The 26,853-nt window shown below is 46.8% G+C and overlaps 2 protein-coding genes across 7 annotated transcripts in view; one reads left to right on the top strand and one right to left on the bottom strand.

Moving 5' to 3' along the window:
* OSBPL9 (oxysterol binding protein like 9) overlaps window positions 1–1,972 on the bottom strand; it is a 78,581-nt gene extending 76,609 nt beyond the window's left edge. For 4 of the 5 annotated variants that reach the window (XM_075616319.1, XM_075616320.1, XM_075616321.1 and 1 more), the window contains exon 1: window positions 1,826–1,972. In XM_075616319.1, the coding sequence (XP_075472434.1) occupies window positions 1,826–1,936 (111 nt within the window). In that variant the 5' untranslated portion in view covers window positions 1,937–1,972. Of the gene's footprint in view, window positions 1–1,440; window positions 1,462–1,825 lie in introns of those variants that run through there. The other variant, XM_075616324.1, reaches the window with a different exon arrangement.
* On the top strand, window positions 1,723–26,358 carry LOC142503709 (calreticulin-like). Of its 2 annotated transcripts, XM_075616327.1 has the most exons (11): window positions 1,723–2,973; window positions 3,558–3,770; window positions 3,942–4,054; window positions 5,098–5,199; window positions 9,076–9,279; window positions 10,046–10,140; window positions 13,742–13,951; window positions 21,720–21,833; window positions 22,376–22,519; window positions 24,818–24,910; window positions 25,890–26,358. In XM_075616327.1, the coding sequence occupies exons 3-11, from the start codon at window positions 3,967–3,969 to the stop codon at window positions 26,154–26,156; spliced, it is 1,317 nt and encodes a 438-aa protein (XP_075472442.1). In that variant the 5' UTR covers window positions 1,723–2,973; window positions 3,558–3,770; window positions 3,942–3,966; the 3' UTR covers window positions 26,157–26,358. The 2 variants fall into 2 exon arrangements, with proteins under 2 accessions (XP_075472442.1, XP_075472443.1); XM_075616328.1 differs by lacking the exons at window positions 1,723–2,973; window positions 3,558–3,770; window positions 3,942–4,054; window positions 5,098–5,199 and adding an exon at window positions 8,430–8,560.
* The last annotated feature ends 495 nt before the right edge of the window (window positions 26,359–26,853 follow it).

Here is a 26,853-nt window from a genome sequence, read left to right as displayed (position 1 = left end):
TGATACTGGTTTCTGCATACACATTTGATTTATTTCTGGTTCGTTTTATTATTAAATGTTTATTCTGCATTACAGCCGTTTTCATCATTTAGCTATTAGACAGTGAGTGCTGGTACTTATGTAGATTTGTTTGTACCCACATACAACATGTACATGTAACAATAATAAAATAATTGCTATAATAATGGACAGTTAACATGCCTCTTATTTCAGAAGAGTCCAATTTAAAAAAAAAAAAAACCTGGGGGGGGGGGGGGGGTGTTTGAGCTGGTCGCGACATTTTATTACGCAAGTGTTGCACATGATAGCCGAAGGGGGACACAGTGTAAAAGCTCAGATAGATAGATTATTATTTTTCTTCATACCAGCACACACAAAAAAAAACTGTCTTTTGGCATGGTCTGTACACATGAATCCTATTATGGACGAGATCAATATGGAAATAACGGATCTATTGTGGGACTCTTAACTTAAGTGATCTAAATCATTTACACAGATAAAGATATGTTTTTGCTATGTATTATTAAACAAAACAGTCCAAGAAGATGGATCATTGTGCAAGGTAAATAGCTGCTGATCCCTTTATACTGCTAAATGCTATAATAAAATATAAGCGCCTTACTCCAACACACATAATTCAAAGTTACAAATGTATGCATGAAGAAGAGACCTGTGAGGTTTGTAAAGCGCTGCACGGGTAAAGAAGAGACCTGTGAGGTTTGTAAAGCGCTGCACGGGTAAAGAAGAGACCTGTGAGGTTTGTAAAGCGCTGCACGGGTAAAGAAGAGACCTGTGAGGTTTGTAAAGCGCTGCACGGGTAAAGAAGAGACCTGTGAGGTTTGTAAAGCGCTGCACGGGTAAAGAAGAGACCTGTGAGGTTTGTAAAGCGCTGCACGGGTAAAGAAGAGACCTGTGAGGTTTGTAAAGCGCTGCACGGGTAAAGAAGAGACCTGTGAGGTTTGTAAAGCGCTGCACGGGTAAAGAAGAGACCTGTGAGGTTTGTAAAGCGCTGCACGGGTAAAGAAGAGACCTGTGAGGTTTGTAAAGCGCTGCACGGGTAAAGAAGAGACCTGTGAGGTTTGTAAAGCGCTGCACGGGTAAAGAAGAGACCTGTGAGGTTTGTAAAGCGCTGCACATGTAAAGAAGAGACCTGTGAGGTTTGTAAAGCGCTGTACAGGTAAAGAAGAGACCTGTGAGGTTTGCAAACCGCTGTACGGTTGAAGACGAGACCTGTGAGGTTTGCAAACCGCTGTACAGGTAAAGAAGAGACCTGTGAGGTTTGTAAACCGCTGTACAGGTAAATAAGAGACTTTTGAGGTTTGTAAAGCTCTGTACACTATAATATAAAGTGACGCACCTGTCGGTCCATCATAACCAACTATAAAAGCTACATCACCAACTGCCAAAAAAAAGTTTAAACTTCACATTAAACCTCTGTACCGTAATTTAATAGACTCTAGGTCCCCTGTGTGATAGATCCAGGCCTGGTTTTACATTCGCATCAACTGGCTGCACTGTGCGGACAGCCCGCCTGGATCTATCTTGCAGATGGACTGGAGTAAGTTATCAGGTAGAGTCAGGAAGACACCTCACAACCGCGGCCTCACTATAACCGCCCTCGTCTCTGACTGGCTGCGGCTGGGCGACGCCGCGCTGTAATTGGCCGCAAGCAGGCGGACCTTCGCTGTGATTGGCTGGGGCCGGGCAGTCGCCCGCTGCGATTGGCTGCCCACTTGCCCGTGCTCCCGCGGCCTACACCCGAGCTCCTCTTAACCTAACAACAGGAGGCGATAGCTGGGAGACTGGGCGGAGCCAGGACCCTTACCGTGTAATAGGAGAGTAGGCCTGCGTTATAATCCAGCACGAACCATCGGTACTGCCAGCCCTTCATCACGTTCGTCCATTTACTCAACGGACCCTCCATGATAGACGCCATCTTGGCACGGGGGGGGGGGGAATAATAACACGACGTCCTGGCGTGCGTCACGCGTCACCGCGCAGGAGGGCGGAGTCAACGGGAAAAGAAGGCGTGACAGCGGAGAGGCTAGGCTCCGTGCGTGACGTCACGGAGTGGTCCAGTGTTGCCAGGGGAGATGCTGAGATGCTGCAGGGCGATGCGCTGCACTGTGCAACTTGTCCCCAGAAAAACAGTCACAGGGATGTGCTCAGAGAGGGACAGACAGGGAGACTGCTGCACACCAATAACAATAGAATAAATAAAATAGATACAAATACCGGTGCTCCTGGTTCAGGATTCTCTGTGATAACCGAATATTCACTGGAAGGTATAAAGAACAGGGCACCGCGGATTTTTAAATGCAATATTTATTGGCAAAATGTAAATGCAATATTTATTGGCAAAATTAATTTTTAACTTTTGGCAATAAATAGTGCATTTAAAAATCCGTGGTGCCCTGTTCTTTATACCTTCCTCAGAGAGTGACAGACAGGCATTTTATTGTAACCCCTTCTCTGCAACGCATTGCATTTCTATATGGCAGGTGAATTTCCCAAAAGCTGCTTTCTAACACTGACCCTGATTGCTGCATCTTTGGCACTAGCTCTGCATTACTTCCTTGGTCATTCTGGGCCTTTGACAAGATTTTATTGAATGTGCATGTAAATGGCTGTGCTGCTAGCGGCAGTTGCAAAATGCAATGGAAACATATTAGAGTGCAAATACTCCGGCACTTAACAATATTTGTTTCTCATATACTGCACTGATAGCGTACATAGCGCAATACAAAGATTCATCATGATGCGTCCCTGCCCTGAATAGCTTGCAATTAAATGTTGATGCCTGAGGCACAGGGAGATAAAGGGTCAGCAGAGCTGACACTTGGATTCAAACTGGGTCTCCCTGTTCAAAGTCAGTGACATCACCACTGAGCTCCTCCTACAGCCCCTTTTCTTCCATCATTTATGATGTGGTAGATGTGGTGTCCCTTCTGAGTACAGTTGCAAGTGTGCAAAGTAAGTGAATACCTTGCTTTATTTGAGTTTAAATGCCTTGGTATGACTAAATCCTGCGTGACCCGATTGATTTGAAGATATATCCTGTCAATAAAAATGGAATGCCTGATATTGTCGCACTCACTGCTGTGGATTATACAACAGATTTGTGGAATTCTGAAGTTGAAAACAATTTAAAGGTTTAACAATAAAGTGTGTTATTTGGATAAAAAAAAGCTGAGTAAAGGCAATTTCTTAAATGCAGCTATTATTTGAATAGAGCAGGAGCTGAGCAGCAAACAGGTACAATATGAGACTCAGAGTCTGCAATATTTAACATCATTGAAGATATACAATGAGCCCATAATTCCAACCAGAAATATCACAATATCAAGACTCTCTTACCCTAACCCCCTCTATCTCTCTTCCCTTTCTCTATCCATTTCCCACTCTACTCCTATCTCCCCCTCTCTGTCCCTCTCTCTCTCTCCCTCCTCTCCATCCATTTAATCCCCACCCCACTCCTCTCTATCCATTTTCCTCCCCCTCACTCCCCACCCTTTCTCTCTTTCTCTCTCATTCTCCATCTCTCTCCTCCCTCCCAGCACGTGGTTTGTGCTGATTGGCTGCCTTACGACTCTCCCAGACCTATCAGATGGAGCCATCTGTGTGTGGACCGGTTGAGGAGAGCCTGATTGCAGCCAGCAATACACAGGTCCTGTGCATCCCCCTCTCCATCCTGTGCATCTTCTTATCTGGGTCCTGTGCATCACCTCCTTGACAATCTGTGCTGCTTTACCCAGGAGTCAACTCAACAGGTGAAATGTGCATCCTCTCCCTGCCCCCTGTGCATCCTATCCCTGCTCCCTGTATCCTCTCCCTGTCCCTGTGTATCCTCTTCTAGCCCCCAGTGCATGCTCTCCCTGACCCCTGTGCATTCTCTCCCTTCACCATGTGCATCATTACCTGTGTCCTGTGCTTCTCTGCAGGTGACCTGTACCTCACCCCCCAGATATGAGGTGGTACCCGCTCTTGGCGGCTCTGCTCCTTGCTGTGTCAGCAGACCCCACTGTATATTTTCGGGAGCAGTTTGAGGATGGAGGTAAGAGGTCTGACCTCTGCTCCTCTACTTTCACCTACAGCCTCTCCCTCCCCTTCTTCACCTGTGATCCTCTCCCTTCACTTGTGGCCCCCTCCTTCCAAATATGCCACCTTCCCTTCACCTGTGCCCCCTCCACCAGTTCCACTCCTCTTTCCTCCTTGATCTTTATGTCAGACACCCAGGTATTTTGTCTCTTCGCCTTCCCATCGTACCTGATCTGTATATCTAAGAACATTATCTCTGTGTGTAAATGTTTCTTGCTTTTTCTTAAAATACATTTCTATTTTTCCAATCTTATTATTTATAATGTTAGAACGTTTTGCTTTTATGTTTTGGGGGGCATAGACAACCTAAAATAGTGGTCTCAGGGGTGATAAGAGGGAGATGTACACTGAGATAAACAAAGTAACATGCTAAAGGGGGACATCAAATGACAAAACGACAGAGAATGAGTCAGAGACACAACGCACCATGTCATATATCATACTAAGTGCAAAACCTTTATTCTTACAAATGGGATTTTTTAAGTGACAAACTCCAAAGGCAGAACACTTGCTCTAGTACAGGGATAGCTAACTCCAGTCTTCAATGGCCACCAACTTACTGTGCATGCAATGTCTTGTATATAATATATAACCATGCTCACTTAATGTAACTATGTATTTATAACCATGTATTTGTCATCATATCTCTGTGCCCAGGATATACTTGAAAACAAGAGGTAACTCTCAATGTATTATTTCCTGGTAACAGATTTTTATAAATAAATAAATAATAACAGGTCAGGTTTTCAGGATATCCCTGCTTCAGCACAGGTGGCTCAGTCATTATGACGGGGCCACCTGTGCTGAAGCAGGGATATTCTGCAAACCTGACCTGTCCGTGGTCCTTGAGGATTGGAGTTGGCCATCTGTGCTCTAGTACTTGAGAGAGTTTCTATTAGGTAATTGCACAGGATCAGAGACTGGTGAGGCCGCTATGACCTGACGCGCTCCAGTAGAGGCACGGTTCCATGTTATTTACATGTATATGTTATTGTTCAGATGAATGGCAGAAACGGTGGACGGAGTCTAAAAGTAAATCGGATTATGGTAAATTCCAACTATCTGCAGGAACGTTCTACGGAGATCCGGAGAAAGATAAAGGTAGGAACTGGCGGTGCAGGGACTGAGAGCTCTCCGCCATGTAACACGTTACAGACATGTCTGAAAGTCTAAGAAAGTATAACAAGTGAGGGTAAAATACAGCAGCAAAGTCACAGAGCTACATTTTAAAGTATAAAAAGTTAATACTTCTCCAACATATAAAATACTGGAAAAATTTATAAAATATTATGCTTTTTTCTAGTTTTACATTTTAAAGTTTACATTTCGCAATTACTCATTAATTAAACACAATATCGCCCCCGTAACCTCTCTCTTTTTCATTAATTGCAACACAAACTCTGTATGTATGCGTATGTATATCTTTATTTATAGCGCCATCTATGTACATAGCGCTTCGCAGCACTAATACACAGGGCATAATAATATAACACATAATGGGAATAAGCGCTTCAGACATAGAACTAATACTAGGAAAAGGAGTCTCTGCCCTGAAGAGTTTACAATCTAAGGGATTATAATGCACTCACTGTAATTCATTAACAACCACTGACATTTATACTTGTGTAACGGTTAGACCCCCACCCAATCTCATATTGGCCCATGTGGTCTAATCAGCCCCATTACATGTCTGCTGGCAACCCGCTGGGTTGGTATAGGGCAGGCCTGCCCAACTCGTAAAGTGAGAAGGGCCGAACTGCTCCAAGGAAAAAAAATTTGGGCCGCACGGGTTAAATCATCATCATCATCATCATCATCATCATCATCTCTCCTCCAGCACCTCTCATCATCATCCTCATCCTCGTATCTCCCCCAGAACCCCTCACTATCAATCTTTACGATACTCCCCATCTATCTCTCATACCACCATCTCTCCCCCTCACCCACACAATACCCCCTCCACATCCCCCCAGCCCATTCCATGTCAGCATCTCCCCCCACAAGTCAGCGTACCCCCCCATGTCTCTCTTCCCTCAATATGACACTCTCTCCCCCTCCCCTTAATGACACTCTCTCCCCCTCCCCTCAATATGACTCTCCCCCTCCCCTCAATATGACACTCTTTCCCCTCCCCTCAATATGACACTCTCCCCCCCCCTGCAACTCACATCACACCCTCCCCCTGCAACTCACATCACTCTCACCTCCCCCTGCACCTCACACCACTCTCCCCTCCCTGCACCTCACACCACTCTCCCCCACTGCACCTCACATCACTTCCCCCCCCTGCACCTCACATCACTTCCCCCCCTGCACCTCACATCACTTCCCCCCCCCTGCCCCTCACATGTCAGCAGCCCACCCCCCTCCCCACATGTCAGCAGCCCACCCCCCTCACATGTCAGCAGCCCACCCCCCTCACATGTCAGCAGCCCACCACCCCCTCACATGTCAGCAGCCCACCCCCCCTCACATGTCAGCAGCCCACCCCCCCTCACATGTCAGCAGCCCACCCCCCCCCTCACATGTAAGCAGCCCACCCCCCCCTCACATGTCAGCAGCCCACCCACCCCTCACATGTAAGCAGCCCACCCCCCCACCAGCCCGTTTTTCACACCCACCCCCACCAGCCCGTTTTTCACACCCACCCCCCACCAGCCCACATCCTCTCCTCTCCGGTACTAAGCCCCGCCCCCGGCATACTCTGACCTCCCCGGCAGCCTGCTATTGAAGAAAAAAATACTCACTGCATCCTCCTCATGCTACTGCTGCCCCCGCGCACTGCAAAACCCGGGGGCTGGGAGGGAGAGGGAGGGAACTGGGAGGGAGAGGGAGGTGGCTGGGAGGGAGGGAGAGGGAGGGAGGAGGGATGAATCGCCACCATTTTTTTTAAACCTTTTTTTTAAATTTATTTAATTAACTGGCGCCGGGCCAGAGTCATCGCGGGCCGCACAGAGAGGCCAGACGGGCCGCATGCGGCTCGCGGGCCATATGTTGTGCAGCCCTGGTATAGGGGAAGTATCACCATGACAAGCGTCTGAGGTGGTGTTCTGAGTCCTACTCACATTCGATGCAGCGCCTCCACCCCATCAGGATCTCTGCGGCAGCAGGGGAAGTATCTGATGGGGAACTCCTCTCAGGTGCATCCTTCTGTGGAATAACTTCACTCTCACACAGAAGGGATCTTTTGAACCAGGGCATCTTTAATGACATCTTCATGGACAGACTGCCCCTCATAGCGGTCGTGCTTAGCCGCTCATCTTGTTGAGGTACCCCCCCCCCCTCAAAAGGTTCCTTCTCTCTTAATAGAGTTGGCTCACCTCTCCCCTAAGGGAGATCACCATCTGTGCCAGGTCCCTGGACACAGTGAGTAGTTAGCTTGCACTTGACTCTGACAGCCTTGAACTGCTGCAGACACTCTGGTAGACTAAATCAGAGCTCCTTGTTAACACACACTTTTAGGCAGTGTTGTGTCTTATATAACCTCCAGAAACAGACCAACCTCTGTGTCACTAACAGTTGACACAAAGCATGCTGTCACTTCCTTTGTTACATATGACACCTCACCAGGGTTTGAGGGCAAACCTCCATGATTGTTGCTGGCAACCCTGCATACTTACCAGGCTTACTGCCAGCATGAGAAAGAGATGTACACCATTTTTACACATGGCTACACTTGTAAATCATAACACCAGGACTAATGTTAAGACTAAACATGTGTATTGAAATGATTAAAAATACCACTTGTGAGCACATTCACACGTATCAGACCAGTCTGCAACCCTGCTATTCACCACTATCTCTTTGCATAAAACATTCCACTGCCACCAGGGATTCTGGGAAATGACATGCAAATGAGCACACAGTGGTACCTTTTGCTTCTTATCCATTTAACATGGACCCCTATAAGCGAATACCTGCCGTATTACACAGCTTTATCGCACAGCCGGGGTTAAAGAAGTGCAGGGCCAGTAACCCTACTCACAGACAGCTATTTCATCCTGGGATAGCAGTAAAATGAAAACGGATCGGTGTGACATCCAAGCGTAAACAAAACTAAAAACAAAACTAAAAAAAAGCAGCTGGAACTCACCAGCAAAAATTGAATAAAAAAACTTTGTTAGACTACATAAAAAATGTGAACATCCACATGGAGATCCTAGCTCCTCCTAATGCCGTCAGTGGGGCTTTCTCAAGGAGAAAGCCCCACTGACGGCGTGAAACGCGTGGGAGGAAGAGCTAGGATCTCCATGTGGATGTTCACATTTTTTATGTAGTCTAATAAAGTTTTTTTATTCAATTTTTGCTGGTGAGTTCCCACGTTTTGTTTAGGCTTGGATGTCACACCGATCCATTTTCATTTTACTGCTATCCCAGGATTGGACAAGACTCCAACAGACAGAAAACACAGAGCTTCACTGCTGATGTTTGGCCACGAGGATTAGGGACATGGCGATTGATCGTGAGTATATTGCACACTCCACGCCATAGATACATGTCTCTTTGGATCTTTTGTGCTTATATTTCAGCTGTACTTTTATTGCGAGGACGCTGATGCACTTTACCCAGGAGGCTTCCCTATTATTCCTCTTATTATGTCCGTTTCTGTCACCTGAGCATATTGATTATATATTGCTACATACATAGCGCGGCTCCTAGAGCAAGCAACCGGCTTATTCTCTATATCCAGCTGTTTCATCCTTTTGGGTCTCTGACTCTTCAGTGTGAGGCTGGTTATACTAGCTTTGCAATACGAAGCTGGGATAGGTTTCAACCATACATTATAAGTTATGGTTGGTAAAAACAGTGGTCCAAAACCCCACCGTACAGTGTACAGCAAATAAAAATTCCACTAGTGAGCACATTGAAATGAACACATTTGTAATGGGGGGGGGGTGGGGGGCGGGGTGGAGAATGGAACATTCTAAGGGGTCTCTCCACTTCAAAGGTTGGTAATTGTCACTAATATTACCCCAGGTCTACAGACTGGTCAGGATGGGAAGTTTTACTCTTTGTCTGCTCGGTTTGAGCCGTTCAGCAGCGAGGGGCAGACGCTGGTCATTCAGTTCACTGTCAAACACGAGCAGGCTATTGACTGCGGCGGAGGCTACGTGAAACTCTTCCCTGCGGAGATGGAGCAGGAGCAGATGAATGGGGACTCCCAATATTACATAATGTTCGGTGAGTCCTCCGCCTGCCTGACACAGAACATGCTGCAGTATACAGCAGTACCGAGTGTGACTATGATTTGTGAAGCACCTAATCTACTCCATGGCGTAGCACAGGAGTGGCAAACTCCAGTCCTCAAGGGCCACCAACAGGTCAGGTTTTCAGGATATCCCTGCTTCAGCACAGGTGGCTCCCTCAGTGGCTCAGCCTGTGCTGAAGCAGGGATATCCTGAAAACCTGACCTGTTGGTGGCTCATGAGGACCGGAATTGACTAACCCTAATCTACAGTATGTGATTTCCAGGTTGTCCCCAAACTCCTCCAGCAGGGCGCTCATTAGGACATGCAGTCCTGCCTTGGTCACATTAGTTACTTTCCCCATCAAACTCTAGCTGAGCACTAACAATAATTTAATTGCTATGCCACTAAACGAATAACAGGATCATTAACTTGGACACTAACGAAGCCAGGAAGAAGTAGACAGATCTTTTATACAGGGACACATACCTCCTCCCGTCCCTTCCCACATCATGTTCTTCCTAGGGGGGCATGATTGAGATCTTTAACCTGTGATATGCCAAGACAAGATTAACCCTTAGGTCTTCAGAAGGGGGCGTGGGTGGGGGGTTGCTGCTTGAAAAAAATGGTTACCTTGGTTATTGTGGCCGCTTAGTGACCTTACACAATGCTGATTCAGTGTTACAGGGCTATGTTTTTCTTGAAACAATTGCACTTTAAAGCGACTGTTTATTCTTGGCTTGCTTTGCTGGATTTTTTAGGTCCTGACATCTGTGGTACGATCCATGAAAAAGTGCACGTTATCTTCAATTACAAGGAAAAGAACCAGCTGCTCAAGAAGGATATAAGGTGTATGGTGAGACTTGGGCTGCCGTATAGTACTGACAGTTACGTTTGCTGTGACCCTGAGTGGTACCTGTGCAGCATCGCTGTGTGCTGATTGGCTTATCTCTACACCTGTCAGTGACTAATGCTCGTAGTCTAGGGATGTGATTGGCTGACCCAGATTCCTTTCGGTCCTTTGGTTTTATGCAAATACTTAGTAAACATGATTTCCAATGCAACAAAAATATTCCAAACATGTATCTTTTAAACCCATTTTAAGCCAGAGCAGTCTGAAATGCATGTCACGTGTCACATCGTGTGTTACACATATGTTTTGTCACGTGTTACAAATATGCATTGCACCGTGTGTTACTGCCACGGTAGCTTATGACAAGATATAATGAACACCAAATATCTGGGTTGAACTGAACGAGGCTTAGATATAATAAAATATATTTATTCCTTAAAAAGGTGAACACAGCAATATAGTACAATTAACAGACAAGAAGGTAACACTTACTTAGGGTTGGGGGATGGAGAAGTATCAGCTAGCAATTCTCCAGCAATCCGGTGACATTCCAGGTGGAATCAGAAGCACAACTAAAAACTGTAGGATTGACACCGTTTATATACCTGTGTAACCCTATTCTTAACATTGAATACAGACTATTGGTGAACAATTATCTGTATCCAATCCCTAACGTGGAGACACAGATTAACCCATGCCCCCCAGCTAATTAGCCCATGTGTACTGGGACTCTATGGGTAGCCCCATAATTAAATCAGGGGCGACGACCAGTCTATCAAATGAAGTATCTGCATTGTTTGTAGGTGTAGACATAACACTTACAAACCACTCCAGTTTGATGATTCTCCACCCTCCGGTAACAATTAGAGTGGCAGAGTCTGTTGATTAGTACTTGATCTGTTGATTAGTACTTAGTGTAAACAATCAGGCAGTTAACTTTTGATCACAGTGCTTAGGCTCAATCAGCCGGCTGCCCTTCATGACCTATTAGCATAGCAGATGAAGTCTGCATTTTCAGGGCAGATCCAAAATACCATACATATACACTTTAATATCTACACATTTTAATAAGTTCCATTCTGGTGGGCTAAGTGGGTCGAAATTTGCCAGTTCTTAATGCCTACAGTGACTCCACATATTGGCCAAATATCAACTCTCTGCGACCTCCAGAACTGGAGATACAGAAATGCACTTTAAAACATCTTTAAAATACAGGATTATAATGAAACATGGGAACAGAAAACATAAATTTTCATGACATGACAAGGTGTAAACCACCTTCCTGGACCACAGTCCAGTTAACCCCTTGCCTCCCTGGTGAGGTCAGGGGGTGGCCATATGGGGTGCAACCCCTTTAATACCGGGCCAACCCCCTCTCCCTCTACAGTTACACATATACATTGCATGTTACACAAATACAGTACGTGTTACACATATACATTTAGTTACAGATATACATTGTGTTGTGTGTTACAGATGTACATTACGTTACACATATACTGTACATTGCGTGTTACACATATAGATTGCATGTTACACATATAGATTGCATGTTACACATATACATTGCATCACGGTTTACAGATATACATTGCGTCGCTTGTTACAGATATGCATCACACGTTACAGATATACATTGTGTTGCTTGTTACACATATATATATATATATCACATCGCCTGTTACACATACACATCGTGTCGCCTGTTATAGATATACATTGCGTTGCATGTTACAGATATGCATCACATGTTACAGATATACTGTACATTGCGTCATGTGTTACAGATATACATGTTACAGGTATACATCGTACCTCATGTTACAGATATACATCTTATCATGTTACACATACATTGCATCGCGTGTTACACATATACATCGCATTGCGTGTTATAGATATACATTGCATCTTAGACATATATATCACAGTGTGCATCTTACACATACATTTCGTGTTACAGATATATATTGCGTCTTATAAATATACATTGCATCGCATACACATATACATCGCATTGTGTGTTACACATATACATTGTGTCACGTTACACATATAAATCGTGTTACATGTTACACATATACATCGCATCGCATGTTACAGCATTGCACCATAGACATCTATATCACAGCGCGTTACATATATGAATTTAGTTGCATTACAGATATACATCGCGTCTTACACATAAAAAATGCATTGTGTGTTACACATACAGTATAGATCGCGTCACGTGTTACAGATATACCTTGTGTCATGTTTTACAGATATAAATCACATCGCGTGTTACATATACAGTATACATCAAGGCGCATGTTACAGTTGTACATCGCGTCGCGTGTTACATATATACAACGCGACGCATGTTACAGATATACATCACTTTGCAATATATTCCAGGCTTCTCTGGCACGGAAGGGGTTAAATGCACAGTCAATTCTAGGCCATTAATTCAAAGCAGGATTAGTAAAAGCAAAGTTAGTTTTGTGCTAAATGGCCATTTTAATAAAACCAAGATGCTCTAAACCCCAAAACTTGGAAGAAAAGGTTCTGTCCGATTCATTTGATCACCGTTAAGCCGACACGATGATCCGGCACAATAACACATTAACAGAAACGGGAGTTAGCTAGGGTGGATCGCTTCTACACTGTTTTGCAGTAAAGATAGAAATGAAAACGGATATAATTAAGTAAAGTGAGTGGGAACCCTGCAAATAGTACTGATTACCTTGTCAGATTATAAACCTAAAATGAACTTCAAGCTGCAGTTCAGTCAATATCCTGCATGTGTGTTTTTTTTTAATAAATCAGTCCTGTAGTAAGAAAAAATACTTTTAGCATTTTCTGTTTTTAAAAAAACAACTTTGAAAGACCAATTTTCTTGTATTCTATTTTAACAGCCATTTGCTAAGGCACTGCCCCTTCATGTCCTGTCACAAGCCCTGGCACACCCCTTTGTCAGCCCTGCCCTCCCTCTAGCACATGTCAGTGCAGGAGTGCTCATGAATATTCATGAGCTTCCACTGAGAGACAAGCAGAAGAAAAACATATGCCAGCTCTAATGATGTCACCAAATTTCGCCTATCAATACATGGAGAACGAATTGACCTGCAGCTATACAGTTCTTTAGGTAATTAGAGATTGCACACATGAAACTATTGAAGTAAAAAAATTAAAAAAAAAGACTGAACTGCAGCTTTCAGTGGATTGCATGAAATAAGAAGGAGAGATGGGTGTGCATGGCTAATGTGTTTTCTCTTACATATACGGTCACATCCAGCAGCAATCTTATAGAACAGGAGTGGCCAACTCCATTCCTCAAGAGTCACCAACAGGTCAAGTTTTCAGGATATCCCTGCTTCTTCGACTGAGCCACCTGTGCTGAAGCAGGGATATCCTCAAAACCTGACTTGTTGGTAGCCCTTGAAGACTGGAGTTGGCCACTCCTTCTATCGAATGTATGATGTTTGAAATTATTCTCTATATTACATCAGAATATTTGTAACATTGGAAAGTTGTGCTTGTACACATATTGTTGTAGCAGCGGCACCAAGAAAACGTCACTGAGGAAGGTCCCCCTGGGCATCTGCTTCTTCTCTCCCTGCAGCATGATGTACTCACCCACTTGTACACCTTAATTGTTCGTCCCAACAACACGTACGAGGTGAAGATCGACAACGAGAAGGTAGAGTCCGGGGTCATGGAGGAGGACTGGGACTTCTTACACCCCCGCAGAATCAAAGACCCAAACGCGACCAAACCAGAAGACTGGGACCAGAGAGAGAAGATCGAGGACCCTGAGGAAATCAGGCCAGAGGTAAAGGAAACCGTGACACTTGTAAAACCCTTGTATACCAAACCGTGTCACAGGCATGTATACAACATGTTACACTCATAGGATTAACACGGTGTAACTGACATATTCTCCAGCCAGTGCAGGCAGTGATATCATTTGTCATTTTATTGCACACCTATTTAAGGTTGAGGTTCAATCATATGCTGGTATCAATGAGGAATGATCTCCACTTTCTCCCTGCTAAAGTTTCCCTTATCTCAGTGGATGTCAATTGTAGGTTATAGGTCTTACTCTATATCCGCCGAAGTGGCCAATCAAGCCTTTTGTAGACAAAATTCCCCATTAAAGTCACTGGGGAATTTGGTCCCAGAGCAGTGGGATCAGCCTCTGAGAGACCCCGTCATCGGTCCCCCAGGCTTGTCTAATGCCCTGTAACACTGGATTTCTACTTATGAAGGAAACTCATAATGTGTAGTCACCGTGACTATATAAGATACTCTGCTAGCTGTACCCGGCGTAATATACGCCGTTCTAGGGGATCTGAAAGGTTATTAATTAAACATTACTCTTTGTTTTCACCCCTCCTTGTAATGCCTTGCTGTCTCTTGTCCCCTCTTCCCCACCTTATTCTCTCCTCCATCATGCCCTGCTCCTCTATGCACTTTCTCTTCCCCTCTCTTTACACTTCCTGCCTTACTGTCTCCTCCTTTCTGTGCACATTACACTCCCTCCTCTCCTACATATCCTCTCCTTGCTGTCTCTCAGTTTTCTCCTCCAACTGACCTTGCTGTCTCTCCTCCCCTCTCTTTGCACTCTCTCCAGCTCAATGTGCACACTGCTCTCCATTTCCTCCTCCTCGTCAGCCCTCTGTCTCCTCCTCTCTTTGCTGTCTCTCTCCTCCTCTCCTTGCTGCCTCTCTCTCTGTCTCCTTCTATCCTTGCTGTCTCTCTGTGAATCCTCTCCTTTCCTTGCTGTCTCTCCTCCATCATGCCCTGCTCTTCTTTGCACTCTCTCCTCCCTTGCTGTGTCTGCTCCTCTCTGTGCACACTACACTCCCTCTTCTCCTACTCATCTCATCGCTCTCCTCTTCTTGCTGTCTGAGACAGTGTACTCAGTGCTTTACAAAGACAATACAGTACAGGGAATGATACAATAAGTGCAGCAAGGTCAGACAAGAACCCCTGTAAGCTCATATTGAACCACCAAAATAACCACAACATATATATATATATATATATATATATATATATATGTATATGTGTGTCAAAAAGGAGTGCTACTGAGCATGGCAATATATATTTAAAATCAGAGACAAAACATAAAACACAGACAGAGCCCAGTGCTACATCCATTGACACAAATACACAGTACAGTGCCTATATACAGTGTTCGACAAATCACCCAAAAATCTACTCGCCCAACCAAAAAATCTACTCGCCACCTAGTCCCGCCCCCAACTCCGCCCCTAGTCCCGCCCCCAACTCCGCCCCTAGTCCCGCCCCCAACCCCGCTTTATAATAAAATATATAAATAAAATACATTTAATAAATTCCTAGTCAGAACAACATTCGTTTTTGACATAAATGTATTTATTGTATTACATTATACTACAATTAGTCGTGTGTGTGTGTGTGTGTGTCAATGTCAGATCTAGAAATAAAAGCCAGACCAGTGTCTGGACGTCGGCGCTTCACAGAGAGAGACAGAGAGAGACAGACAGACAGACACACACACACACAGAGAGAGAAAGAGAGACACACAGAGAAAGCGAGAGAATGAGAGACACACACACTGAGAGAATGAGAGACAAAGAGAGACAAAGAGAGAGTGCGACAGAGAGCGAAGAAGAGAGTGCGACAGAGAGGGCGAAGGAGAGGGTGACAGAGAGAGGGAGAGGGTGACAGAGAGAGGGCGACACAGGGAGAGGGCGACACAGGGAGAGGGTGACACGGAGACGGAGAGGGTGGGTCACACAGGGAGAGGGTGACACGGAGAGGGAGGGTGACACAGGGAGCGGGACAGGGTGACACAGGGAGAGGGTGAGAGGGAGAGGATGACACAGGGAGAGAGGGAGAGGGTGACACAGGGAGAGGGAGAGAGAGGGAGAGAGAGGGAGAGGGTGACACAGGGAGAGGGAGAGGGTGACACAGGGAGAGGGAGAGGGTGACACAGGGAGAGGGAGAGAGGGAGAGGGTGACACAGGGAGAGGGAGAGAGGGAGAGGGTGACACGGAGAGGGTGACACAGGGAGAGGGTGACACAGGGAGAGAGTGACACAGGGAGAGGGTGACGCAGGGAGAGGGTGACACATGGAAAGGGTGACACAGGGAGAGGGAGAGGGTGACACAGGGAGAGGGTGAGAGGGTGACACAGGGAGAGAGGGAGAGGGTGACACAGGGAGAGGGAGGGTGACACAGGGAGAGGGAGGGTGACACAGGGAGAGGGAGGGTGACACAGGGAGAGGGAGGGTGACACAGGGAGAGGGAGGGTGACACAGGGAGAGGGAGGGTGACACGGAGAGGGAGGGTGACACAGGGAGAGGGTGACACAGGGAGAGGGTGACACAGGGAGAGGGTGGGTGACACAAGGAGAGGGAGGGTGACACGGAGAGGGTGACACAGGGAGAGGGTGACACAGGGAGAGGGAGAGGGTGGGTGACACAGGGAGAGGGAGGGTGACGGAGAGGGAGGGTGACAGGGAGAGGGGGAGGGTGACACAGGGAGAGGGAGAGGGTGACACAGGGACAGGGAGAGGGTGACACAGGGAGAGGGTGACACAGGGAGAGGGAGACACAGGGAGAGGGAGGGTGACACAGGGAGAGGGAGGGTGACACAGGGAGAGGGAGGGTGACATGGAGAGGGAGGGTGACACAGGGAGAGGGTGACACAGGGAGAGGTTGACACAGGGAGAGGGTGACACAGGGAGAGGGTGGGTGACACAGGGAGAGGGAGGGTGACACGGAGAGGGTGACACGGAGAGGGTGGGTGACACAGGGAGAGGGAGGGTGACAGGGAGAGGGGGAGGGTGACACAGGGAGAGGGAGAGGGTGACACAGGGACAGGGAGAGGGTGACACAGGGAGAGGGTGACACAGGGAGAGGGAGACACAGGGAGAGGGTGACACGGGGAGAGGGAGAGGGTGACACAGGGAGAGGGTGACACAGGGAGAGGGAGAGGGTGACACAGGGAGAGGGAGAGGGTGACACGGAGAGGGAGAGGGTGACACAGGGAGAGGGAGAGGGTGAGAGAGGGAGAGGGTGACACAGGGAGAGGGAGAGGGTGACACAGGGAGAGGGAGAGAGGGATAGGGTGACACAGGGAGAGGGAGAGGGTGACACAGGGAGAGGGAGGGTGACACAGGGAGAGGGAGGGTGACACAGGGAGAGGGAGGGTGACACAGGGAGAGGGTGACACAGGGAGAGGGTGACACAGGGAGATGATGACACAGGGAGAGGGTGACACAGAGAGGGTGACACAGGGAGAGGGTGACACAGGGAGAGGGTGACACAGGGAGAGGGTGACACACTCACAGACACACAGACACCCAGTCTCACTTAGACAAACTCACACTCACACATACACACAGTCTGTCACTCACACACACACACACACACACAGTCTGTCACTCACACACACAAACACTCACCCGCAAGGCAGGGGGGGTCGCACATGGCAGCGGGGGCCTCAGCACGGCAGGAGGGCCTCTGCAAGGGGCCGCGCCCCCTCCAGAGGCGGACGCAGACCGAGAAGGGAGTAGCACCGGGTTGGGGGATTTCCCCTGCTTAGAGCAGGGAGAGGCTCCGGTTAGGGGATTTCCCCTGCTTAGAGCAGGGAGAGGCTCCGGTTAGGGGATTTCCCCTGCTTAGAGCAGGGAGAGGCACGCGTGGGGTGAGGGGGGGGGGGTCACGGAGGCTGGGAGAGATTGGTGTGAGGGGGGGGGTGGTGGTGGATGGCCCGATGGGAGGGGGGTGGTGGATGGCCCGATGGGAGGGGGTGGTGGATGGCCCGATGGGAGGGGGGGGGTGGATGGCCCGATGGGAGGGGGGGGTGGATGGCCAGATGAGAGGGGGTGGTGGATGGCCCGATGGGAGGGGGGGGTGGATGGCCCGATGCTAGGGGGTGGTGGCTGGCCCGATGGGAGGGGGTGGTGGATGGCCCGATGGGAGGGGGTGGTGGATGGCCCGATGGGAGGGGGGGGTGGATGGCCCGATGCGAGGGGGGGCGGATGGCCGATGGGAGGGAGGGGGGGGTGACAGATGGCCCTGCAGGGGCCTGAGGCGTGGAAGGGGCTGGCTGCCGGAAGGGGGAGGAGTGGAAGCGCTGAGGAGGGAAAGTTGCTGAGAGGCGGGGTAATCTCCCCCAGCAACATGAACCCGCCTCCGGCTTTTTTTTTCTTTTTCTCCAGCGCGGGAAAAACAGCAGCGCGAGCGGGGGAAATTTAAAAAATACACGTGTGCAGCTTGGGCCAATATTTACTCGCCCGGGGGTTAAATCCACACGCCCCGGGCGTGTAAATGTATATAGTTGTCGAACACTGCCTATATATATATATATAGATATCTTTTGAATAAAATGGTCTTTTAGTTTAACTCTTTGGCCAAAGTGTCGTACGCCCATGAGCCCCTCCAAGGCAGACCACGTCTCATGGGTCCTAACTCTAATATAAATTCTTAATAACCTGTACATTACCAGGAAGAATGATTTATAATAAATCTGTCAAAATTATATCTATATGTAACGGGTGGACCCCCCTTGTCTGACCCACCCAATCTCACATTGGCCCGTGTGGTCTAACCGGTCCCCATTACAAGGTCGTGTGTGGTGGTGCACCTGCAAGTAACAGGACTCCTGAGTCTCCCGCTTGATGGTATAGAGGATGGCAGCAGGACAGGTATCTGAGGTAGTGGTTACGAGTCCAACTTACTTCATGTGCAGCGCCTCCACCTCATCAGGATCTGTGCTTCCGCAGGGAGATGGTCCTGGTGAGGAACTCCTTCTTGGTGGTGACTGCCACTGCTGAGTAATCTCACACTCACACAGTGGGGTTTTTTTTGAACAGGGCATCTTTATTTGCATGGTATGGGCCAGCTGCCCCTCACAGATAACAGCTCAGCCGCTCATCTCTTTGCAGCACTTCATTAGGAAGGTCCCTTTTCCCTAATAGAGCTGCTTTCCACCTTTACTATCAAAGAGATTCCCCAGCTTCTCTGGCTGCTGTAATCTCCTCTCCTGAGCTGCTTTGTCTCTCTCAGCTCCTCTCTTGAGCTGTTCTGTCTGTCAGCTCCTCTAAGGCCTCGTTCAAGGTGCTGGCTTCGGGGGCAGGGCGTGCTGACGTGCGTGCTGCCGTGAGCAACAAAGTATTCAAATTGAATACTTGTTGTCAGGGTAGCTACTGGCCTGCCTCCGAAGCCAGGAGTTGCTGCTGACGACAGCTTCAGTAAACGAAAATTTCGTTTACTGCAGCTGAAGCAGCGTCACAGGGACCAAGGCAGCCAATGAAATCATTCTTCAGAATGATTTCAAGGCTGCAACACCTCATCCCTGCTCTCTGTCTGTGGCCGGGAGGATTAGGATGTGACGTCAAAGACACGCCCACTGAACGACAGAACGCCCAGGCTGTCGGCAGGGGATGATCGGACGTCTCCTACACCAGCAACGCGCGCACTCGCGGACGCGCGCCCTCCATATGCCAAAGCAGGCACCCTGAACGAGCCCTAACTCTGCTCACTCTGCTGCTTATGCTCACTGACTCACAGCTAGCAGGAGACACTGCAACATTGTTGCAGACCTTCACGTGCCTCTCAGTGAACAGAGCAGCACAACAACAGGAAACTGAACTTCTAACTTTAGGCAGTGCTGTGTCTTATATCACCCCCCAGAGAACAAACCTGCTCTGTACCACTAAGTGTGGGCACAATGCATGTTGTCACTTCCTTTGGGGACATATGACACCTCACCAGGGTTTGAGGGCAAACCTCCATTGATTGTTGCTGGCAATCCTGCATACTTACCAGGTTTACTGCCAGCATGAGAAAGAGATATGTACACCAATCTTACACATGGCTACATATATATCGGCACTGTACTGTGTATTTGTGTCAATGGATGTTGCACTGGGCTCTGTCTGTGTTTTATGTTTTGTCTCTGATTTTAAAGGTCAGACAATAGGAAACGAAATCCGTGCCCGAAGTGCAGAATCCAGTTCTTGTATTATTATACCTTGATAGAGCACTTAGGCGTGAAACGCGTTGGTGGGGCAACACCATTGCTATTTTATCAGGTGACCAATAAATTAATTACTTTTAATGGATCACGCACTTTCCTCATTTTTGCTTTATTATGGATGTCCGTGAGTTGTGCTCTGTTAGTTTTCTCATTTCTCAAGTCAGACAATAAGAAAGAAAATCCGTGCCCGAAGTGCAGAATCCAGTTCTTGTATTCTTCACCTCCAATTTAACTCCAATTTGAATTCCACAGACACTTCATGTGACACTTAAGATGTTACACTGCCAATGTGCAATCTCATTACCCAGGATGTGCAGACTCATTAGCTGTCCCTGGGTAAGTGACAGGACGTTTAGCCTATCACAGAGGGATGTGCAGACATCCTTAGATATATATATATATATATTATGATGCCCACACCACGTTGTAGCATCTTTTAGTCCCAGATTGAGACAGGAAACGTAGTATTTCTCTATAAGGGGTTTATTTACAGGAATAAATAATATACTAACAGGCCCACCGTCCCTTTAAGTCAAAACAAAATCATAAAATAAACTCCTACTCCTCTTAGGAGACTAACTACACATAAAGCTTCAACCCTTACTACCCACTAAGATGATTACCACCCCAAACAGGTACTATTATGGCTGAACATATAAAGTCTCTGTACACAGCAATAAAGAGTTTTGCTTATCTGTTAGTCAAGGGTTTGGAGCAGACGTCCCCGCTTCAGCACAGTCTCACGTCCTTCCTTCCTAGGGGAGCTCAGCACCACGAGAGCTCAGAGAATCTCTCCTCTGTAGTTCCATTACTATGGACTGGACATTCCCTGCTTCAGCACGATCTCGTCTTTCCTTCTTCCTGGGATTAACAATCCAGGCAGTCCCAGCAGGCTCCGCGACCACCTTCCTGCGGGTCTAGGGGGCTGTGCCAGCTTTCCTTGCTGGGGAGAACTCTTCTTTGTCCCCTTCTCTGGGACAGCAGTCAGTCTTTCTCTATAGCAGCTCTCTAGGTCTGCCTTAAAACCCTTCCTTGTTCAGTCTGCTCAATTTTGCAGCAGCTGCTGCTGCTGGGTCCTCTAGGAAGATTAACTCTCTGTGCGTTGGAAAGTCCCATAGCTGCCCTATTCCAGCCCCTAGAGGACAGTGATGGTATCACAATATATAGATAGATAGATAGATAGATAGATAGATAGATAGATAGATAAATAGATAGATAGATAGATAGATAGATAGATAGATAGATATAAATTAGGACATTAATACATGTCACTTTACCTCTGCACCCCACAGCCATTACAATTCCTTCCTCCAGTGTTTCCTGGTGAGTGACAGGCCGCTCAGCCTATCCCAGAAGGATCTGCAGACATCCTTAGAGAAATATATATATAGTTTATTCTTGGTTCCTACGTGGTTTTAGCAGCAGTACTTCATTACACTCTGATTGCTTATGTCCCACTGGTTTGTAGAAGGGAACTGGTGACTAGCAGTTGCATTGGTCTCCTTGTATCACACCTCTGTAATATACCCCAGCAGGGATTTATGAATGCCATGCCTGTTGTCATAGGATTGGGAGGAGACGGAGCTCATTCTAGACCCGGAGTCTAGGATGCCAGAGGACTGGGATTCCAACATGGATGGGGAGTGGGAGCCTCCAATGATCCCCAACCCGAAATACAGGGTGCGGCCACTGATTCAGAGCATGACATAGTGATAACAAATATCCATGCGCACTCATAACAAACGCAATAACTCCAGTAACACACTCTCACTCATCTTATCACATACATGGTAAGTGAGAGGCCCTCTTATAATATACAAGGTAAGTGAGAGGCCCTCATCATATACAAGGTAAGTGAGAGGCCCTCATCATATACAAGGTAAGTGAGAGGCCCTCATCATATACAAGGTAAGCGAGAGGTCCTCATCATATACAATGTAAACGAGAGGCCCTCATCATATAGAAGGTGAGAGAGATGCACTCATCATATACAATGTAAACGAGAGGCCCTCATCACATATAAGGTAAGAGAGATGCACTCATCATATACAAGGTAAGTGAGAGGCCCTCATCATATACAAGGTAAGCGAGAGGCCCTCATCATATACAAGGTAAGCGAGAGGCCCTCAACTTTTAGCATTTTGACCTATTAAGGAAATTGCCATATTATCTGCAGTGAAATGTCCTTATACAGTATTGTATGTCACCATCTCGTTGTGCAGGGTATATGGAAACCTCAAATAATAGACAACCCCAACTTCAAAGGGGACTGGATTCACCCAGAGATAGATAACCCGGACTACGTCCCAGACCCAGACATTTATAAATATGACAACATCGGGGTCATTGGCCTTGACCTATGGCAGGTGAGTGCAGAAAGTGCTTCAGATTTATTCCATCGGTAGGGAAGTCATTTCAAGGCGAGGTTTAGTCTCCAGTTGTAATCCAGGGGGAGCATGGAGGGAAATAGAACAAAAAAGACAAGAAAACAATCTAAGTGTAGACAGTTTTAAAATGGTGTATAAATTCTGTGTTCTGTCTTGGCTCGTATGTGTTGCCTACTTACAAGATGTAAGTCAAAATCAAGTGGTTTTGACACACAATGGTCTCTGCTAGAAGGATTTCTCCACCAGGTAATGGGGTCTCCAACTCTCAGCTCAGCAGCAATGTGTATGTAAAAGAAAGGATAACCATAGTGCAGACCAGTACAATATAAAAAACTCGACTTTATAGGGTTAAAAAATGAACACTTACAATAAAAACAAGTGATTTAAGCATGTGTCACAATCTTTGTGATCAAGGAGAGAAGAGTTTGTTAACTTCAGGCTCACCCGCCTCCTCCGATGTGACTTGGTGTGAACCACCACTCTCTGGGACTCTGTACCTCCAGCGGTGGACGCTGTCTTCCAGGCCTTTCTCCCCTCGTGGGCTCCCTCTTATGTGGGTTATTCGGCTCCCATTATCAGATGCTGGCATCTCGTTGTGCAGGGTATATGGAAACCTCAAATAATAGACAACCCCAACTTCAAAGGGGACTGGATTCACCCAGAGATAGATAACCCGGACTACGTCCCAGACCCAGACATTTATAAATATGACAGCATCGGGGTCATTGGCCTTGACCTATGGCAGGTGAGTGCAGAAAGTGCTTCAGATTTATTCCATCGGTAGGGAAGTCATTTCAAGGCGAGGTTTAGGCCTGAATTATTCCCCTGTTATGAGATTGGAGCTGTAGTTCGCTAGGCCCAATCTAGTGAGGGGAGGACAGTTGCCCATTTTTTTCCGCTAGAGATGGAACAAAGACTCTATGCTGTGAAGTTGTCTATCTCTTGCTAGTGAACATAATAATAACTTTATTTCATATAGCCCTTTTCTCCCAATGGGACTCAAAGCGCTTCACAATTACAGTATAGTGAGCGGTACGCAGCATATAGGAATGTTACAGTCACAGTTCCTGCCCAGATGAGCTTACAATCTATATTTTTGGTGCCTGAGGCACAGGGAGAGAAAGTGACTTGCCCAAGGTCACAAGGAGCCGACACCGGGAATTGAATCAGGTTCCCCTGCTTCACACTCAGTGTCATTGTTATCAGAGTCAGTGTCTTTACTCCCTGAGATGCTCCTTCTCCCCAAAAAGTCTGCCACCGAAGACCAGAACTTAACCCCAGGATCACGGCACCAGACAGGACAAAGCAGTTCAATAAAGAGTTTTTATTCCAGCCGTATCCAACAAGGACAAACAAACACAAAAACACAAATCAGAGCATACTCATTACAACATGCGGGGGGAGTCCTAGCTGGCTAGGTGCTGAGCGCCACATTGAAGGCTTACAGGGTTTGCTGCCACGGTGGGGTAGGGACCCTCCAGACCTCTCTGGTACACGTTGCGGCAAATCCCTTTCAAAACGCCCGCTTAAAAGTCTTACTTTAACCCTCCACTTCTCCGGCAATACACAGTCCGTAGCACCAAAGCACAAAGATTGCAGCTCCATTCATTTAAATCAGAACCTAAGGTGCTGGAGTACACTTTATGGGAGTGCCTGGAATGTGTCCTAGCTGTGAGGGGCTCCATTCTCATCCACAATTAAAGGACTCAGCCATTAAACATCTTCTCAATTATTTTAAGAGTTCTTAGGCTAGGTGTAAAACTTAGCAAAATGTAGGCCACGTATCAATATAGATGAACAAAACTTAGCCATTCATAGCTCCAAGGTAACTCATACTGTATGTATCAACTGAAACAAGTCCATGAATATACTCCTTGAGAAAGCGCTGTAAGCGTGAAACGCATGGGAGGAGAGTTCCCTTGTTTTGTCTTCAGTATGTTTTTGTTTTTAATCATGTAGTTTAATTTTTTATTTTTTTTAATTTCTACACCCAGTGAGTTGTTTAGTGCTTTTTCGGAGTGTCTGCTGTTCAATCAATCTCCTGCAGTTTTTTTCATGTATCAATATATGTAATATCAAGGAATATACATTACATCTTGTTCAGGGATGAGTCCAGGCTCATAACTGATTCTGAAAAATGCAGCAACGGCAAGCAGGGATGGGTTATAAAGCTTGTTTTATTATAAAATCACGACCAACTGAGCTATAGCTCAGTAAAAACCATCTCCCATCACCCTTTTGCTCCAACAAATCCTCCAAATGTCATTATTCGTTCAGGTGAAGTCCGGCACGATCTTTGACAATTTCCTCATCACAAATAACGAAACTCTCGCTGAGCGCATCGGAAATGAGACGTGGGGCTTGACAAAGGTGAGGAAGCACAGAGCTTAATTAAAGGTTCACTCCATTTTCCCATGGGGGATAAAATATTGCCCGATTAATAATGCAGTCCTGGGCATAGCATATATATTAGAACAAGGTACATGCTTACAATATCAGAACAGTGCTGTGTGTTCAATTGCTAGTTTAGTGTGTCTGTATGTGAATAATTGTGTCTGTGTGTGCATTAGTATGCCTGTATGTGTGCATCAATGTGTCTGTATGTGTGTACCAGTGTGTGTGTGTTCCAGTGTGTCTGTATGTGCATCAGTATGTCTGTGTGTGTGCATCAGTGTGTATGTGTGTACCAGTGTGTTTGTATGTACATCAGTATGTCTGTGTGTGTCCGTCAGTGCATCTGTATGTCTGTGTGTGTACCAGTGTGTCTGTGTGTGAGTCAGTGTGTTTGTATGTGCATCAGTATGTCTATGTGTGTGCGTCAGTGTGTCTGTGTGTGTACCAGTGCATCTGTATGTCTGTGTGTGTGCGTCAGTGTGTCTGTGCGTGTACCAACGCGTCTGTATGTGCATCAGTGTGCCTGTGTGTACCAGTGTGTCTGTATGTGCATCGGTATGTCTGTGTGTGTGCGTCAGTGTGTCTGTGTGTACCAGTGCGTCTGTATGTGCATCAGTATGTCTGTGTGTGTGTGCGTCAGTGTGTCTACCAGTGCGTCTGTGTGTGTGTCAGTGTGTCTGTGTGTTACTGTGTGTCTGTATGTGCATCAGTATGTGTGTGTGCGTCAGTGTGTCTGTGTGTACCAGTGCGTCTGTATGTGCATCAGTATGTCTGTGTGTGTACGCGTCTTTATGTGCATCAGTGTGTCTGTGTGTGTGCGTCAGTGTGTCTGTGTGTGTACCAGTGTGATAGCAAATGTGTGCAGTCGTTTTCGAAGAGCGTCCATTTACATTAGATTAGACAGTCCCGAGATTCACATCTCTCACTGGTCTCCTCCTGCCATGTTATTAAACAGGATCCGGAACTGAAGATGAAAGAAAAACAGGATGAGGAAAAGGAAGAGAAAGAGGGCGGCAGGAAAACGCCAAAAGCCAAAGGAATAGAGACGGCCGGAGTAAAAAAGGAAGAAGTGAAAGAGGAAAAGAAAGAGCAAGGGAGGGAGGGAGAAAACGAGAGAGAGAAAGAGGGAGAACAAGAGGAAGAAAACCAGAAAGAGAGAGAGGAACTAAATGAGCCAGAAGAGAAGGAAGAAATAAGAGCCACAGCTAAAGATGAATTGTAAACACAGTGACTGGGGGGTGCACGAGAAGCGGGGTTACGGCTGCAATCTCGTCTACACTCAGTGGCATCTTTTAAAACATGTTCAGAGTATCTTCTCTGTGTTATTGTGCTCCGGTGTCACGGACAAATATTTAAAGTTTACATGTTAAGAGGTATGCTTGGATTTTAGGGCTCAAAGTGGTGTCCTTTATCAGTGCGTGTTAAAAAGAAAAAACTCAGAGTAGACAACATTACAACTCAAGTTTTAGCAACTAGCCGGTGTATACGGGTTCTGTGCACTGTTCCAAGGGGTGCTCAACTCCTGTCCTCAAGCCCATCCCCTCCCACAGCTCAGGTTTGCAGGATATCCCAGCTTCAGCACAGGTGGCTCAATCTGCTCGGCTGAAGCCGAGATATCATGAAAAGCTGCCTGTTGGGGGGGCTTGAGGACAGGAGTTGAGCACCCCTTGGAACAGTGCACAGAACCCGTATACACCGGCTGGTTGCTAAAACCTGAGTTGTAATGTTGTCTACTCTGGGTTTTTTCTTTTTAACATGCACTGATAAAGGACACCTGCTCTATTCTGATGGGTAGTTTTGGGGTCAGTTTTATAGGGAGATAAGAGGGCAACGTCCCAGAGCCATTTAGGGGGTCTTTGGTATATACAGCAATAGTCCATCCGCACTAATTGGATGAACCCCTTAACTGCTGTGTAATG

The sequence above is a fragment of the Ascaphus truei genome, chromosome 10 (assembly GCF_040206685.1).
Source record: "Ascaphus truei isolate aAscTru1 chromosome 10, aAscTru1.hap1, whole genome shotgun sequence".
Classification (NCBI taxonomy): domain Eukaryota; kingdom Metazoa; phylum Chordata; class Amphibia; order Anura; family Ascaphidae; genus Ascaphus; species Ascaphus truei.
This window is presented reverse-complemented; position numbering and strand designations above follow the sequence as displayed.

Bases quoted from the DNA above. Each gene is read 5' to 3' on its own strand.
- LOC142503709 (XM_075616327.1), top strand. From the start codon at position 3,967: ATGAGGTGGTACCCGCTCTTGGCGGCTCTGCTCCTTGCTGTGTCAGCA. The intron at 5,200-9,075 runs GTAGGAACTGGC...ATATTACCCCAG, and splicing joins AGATCCGGAGAAAGATAAAG to GTCTACAGACTGGTCAGGAT. The intron at 9,280-10,045 runs GTGAGTCCTCCG...TGGATTTTTTAG, and splicing joins CCAATATTACATAATGTTCG to GTCCTGACATCTGTGGTACG.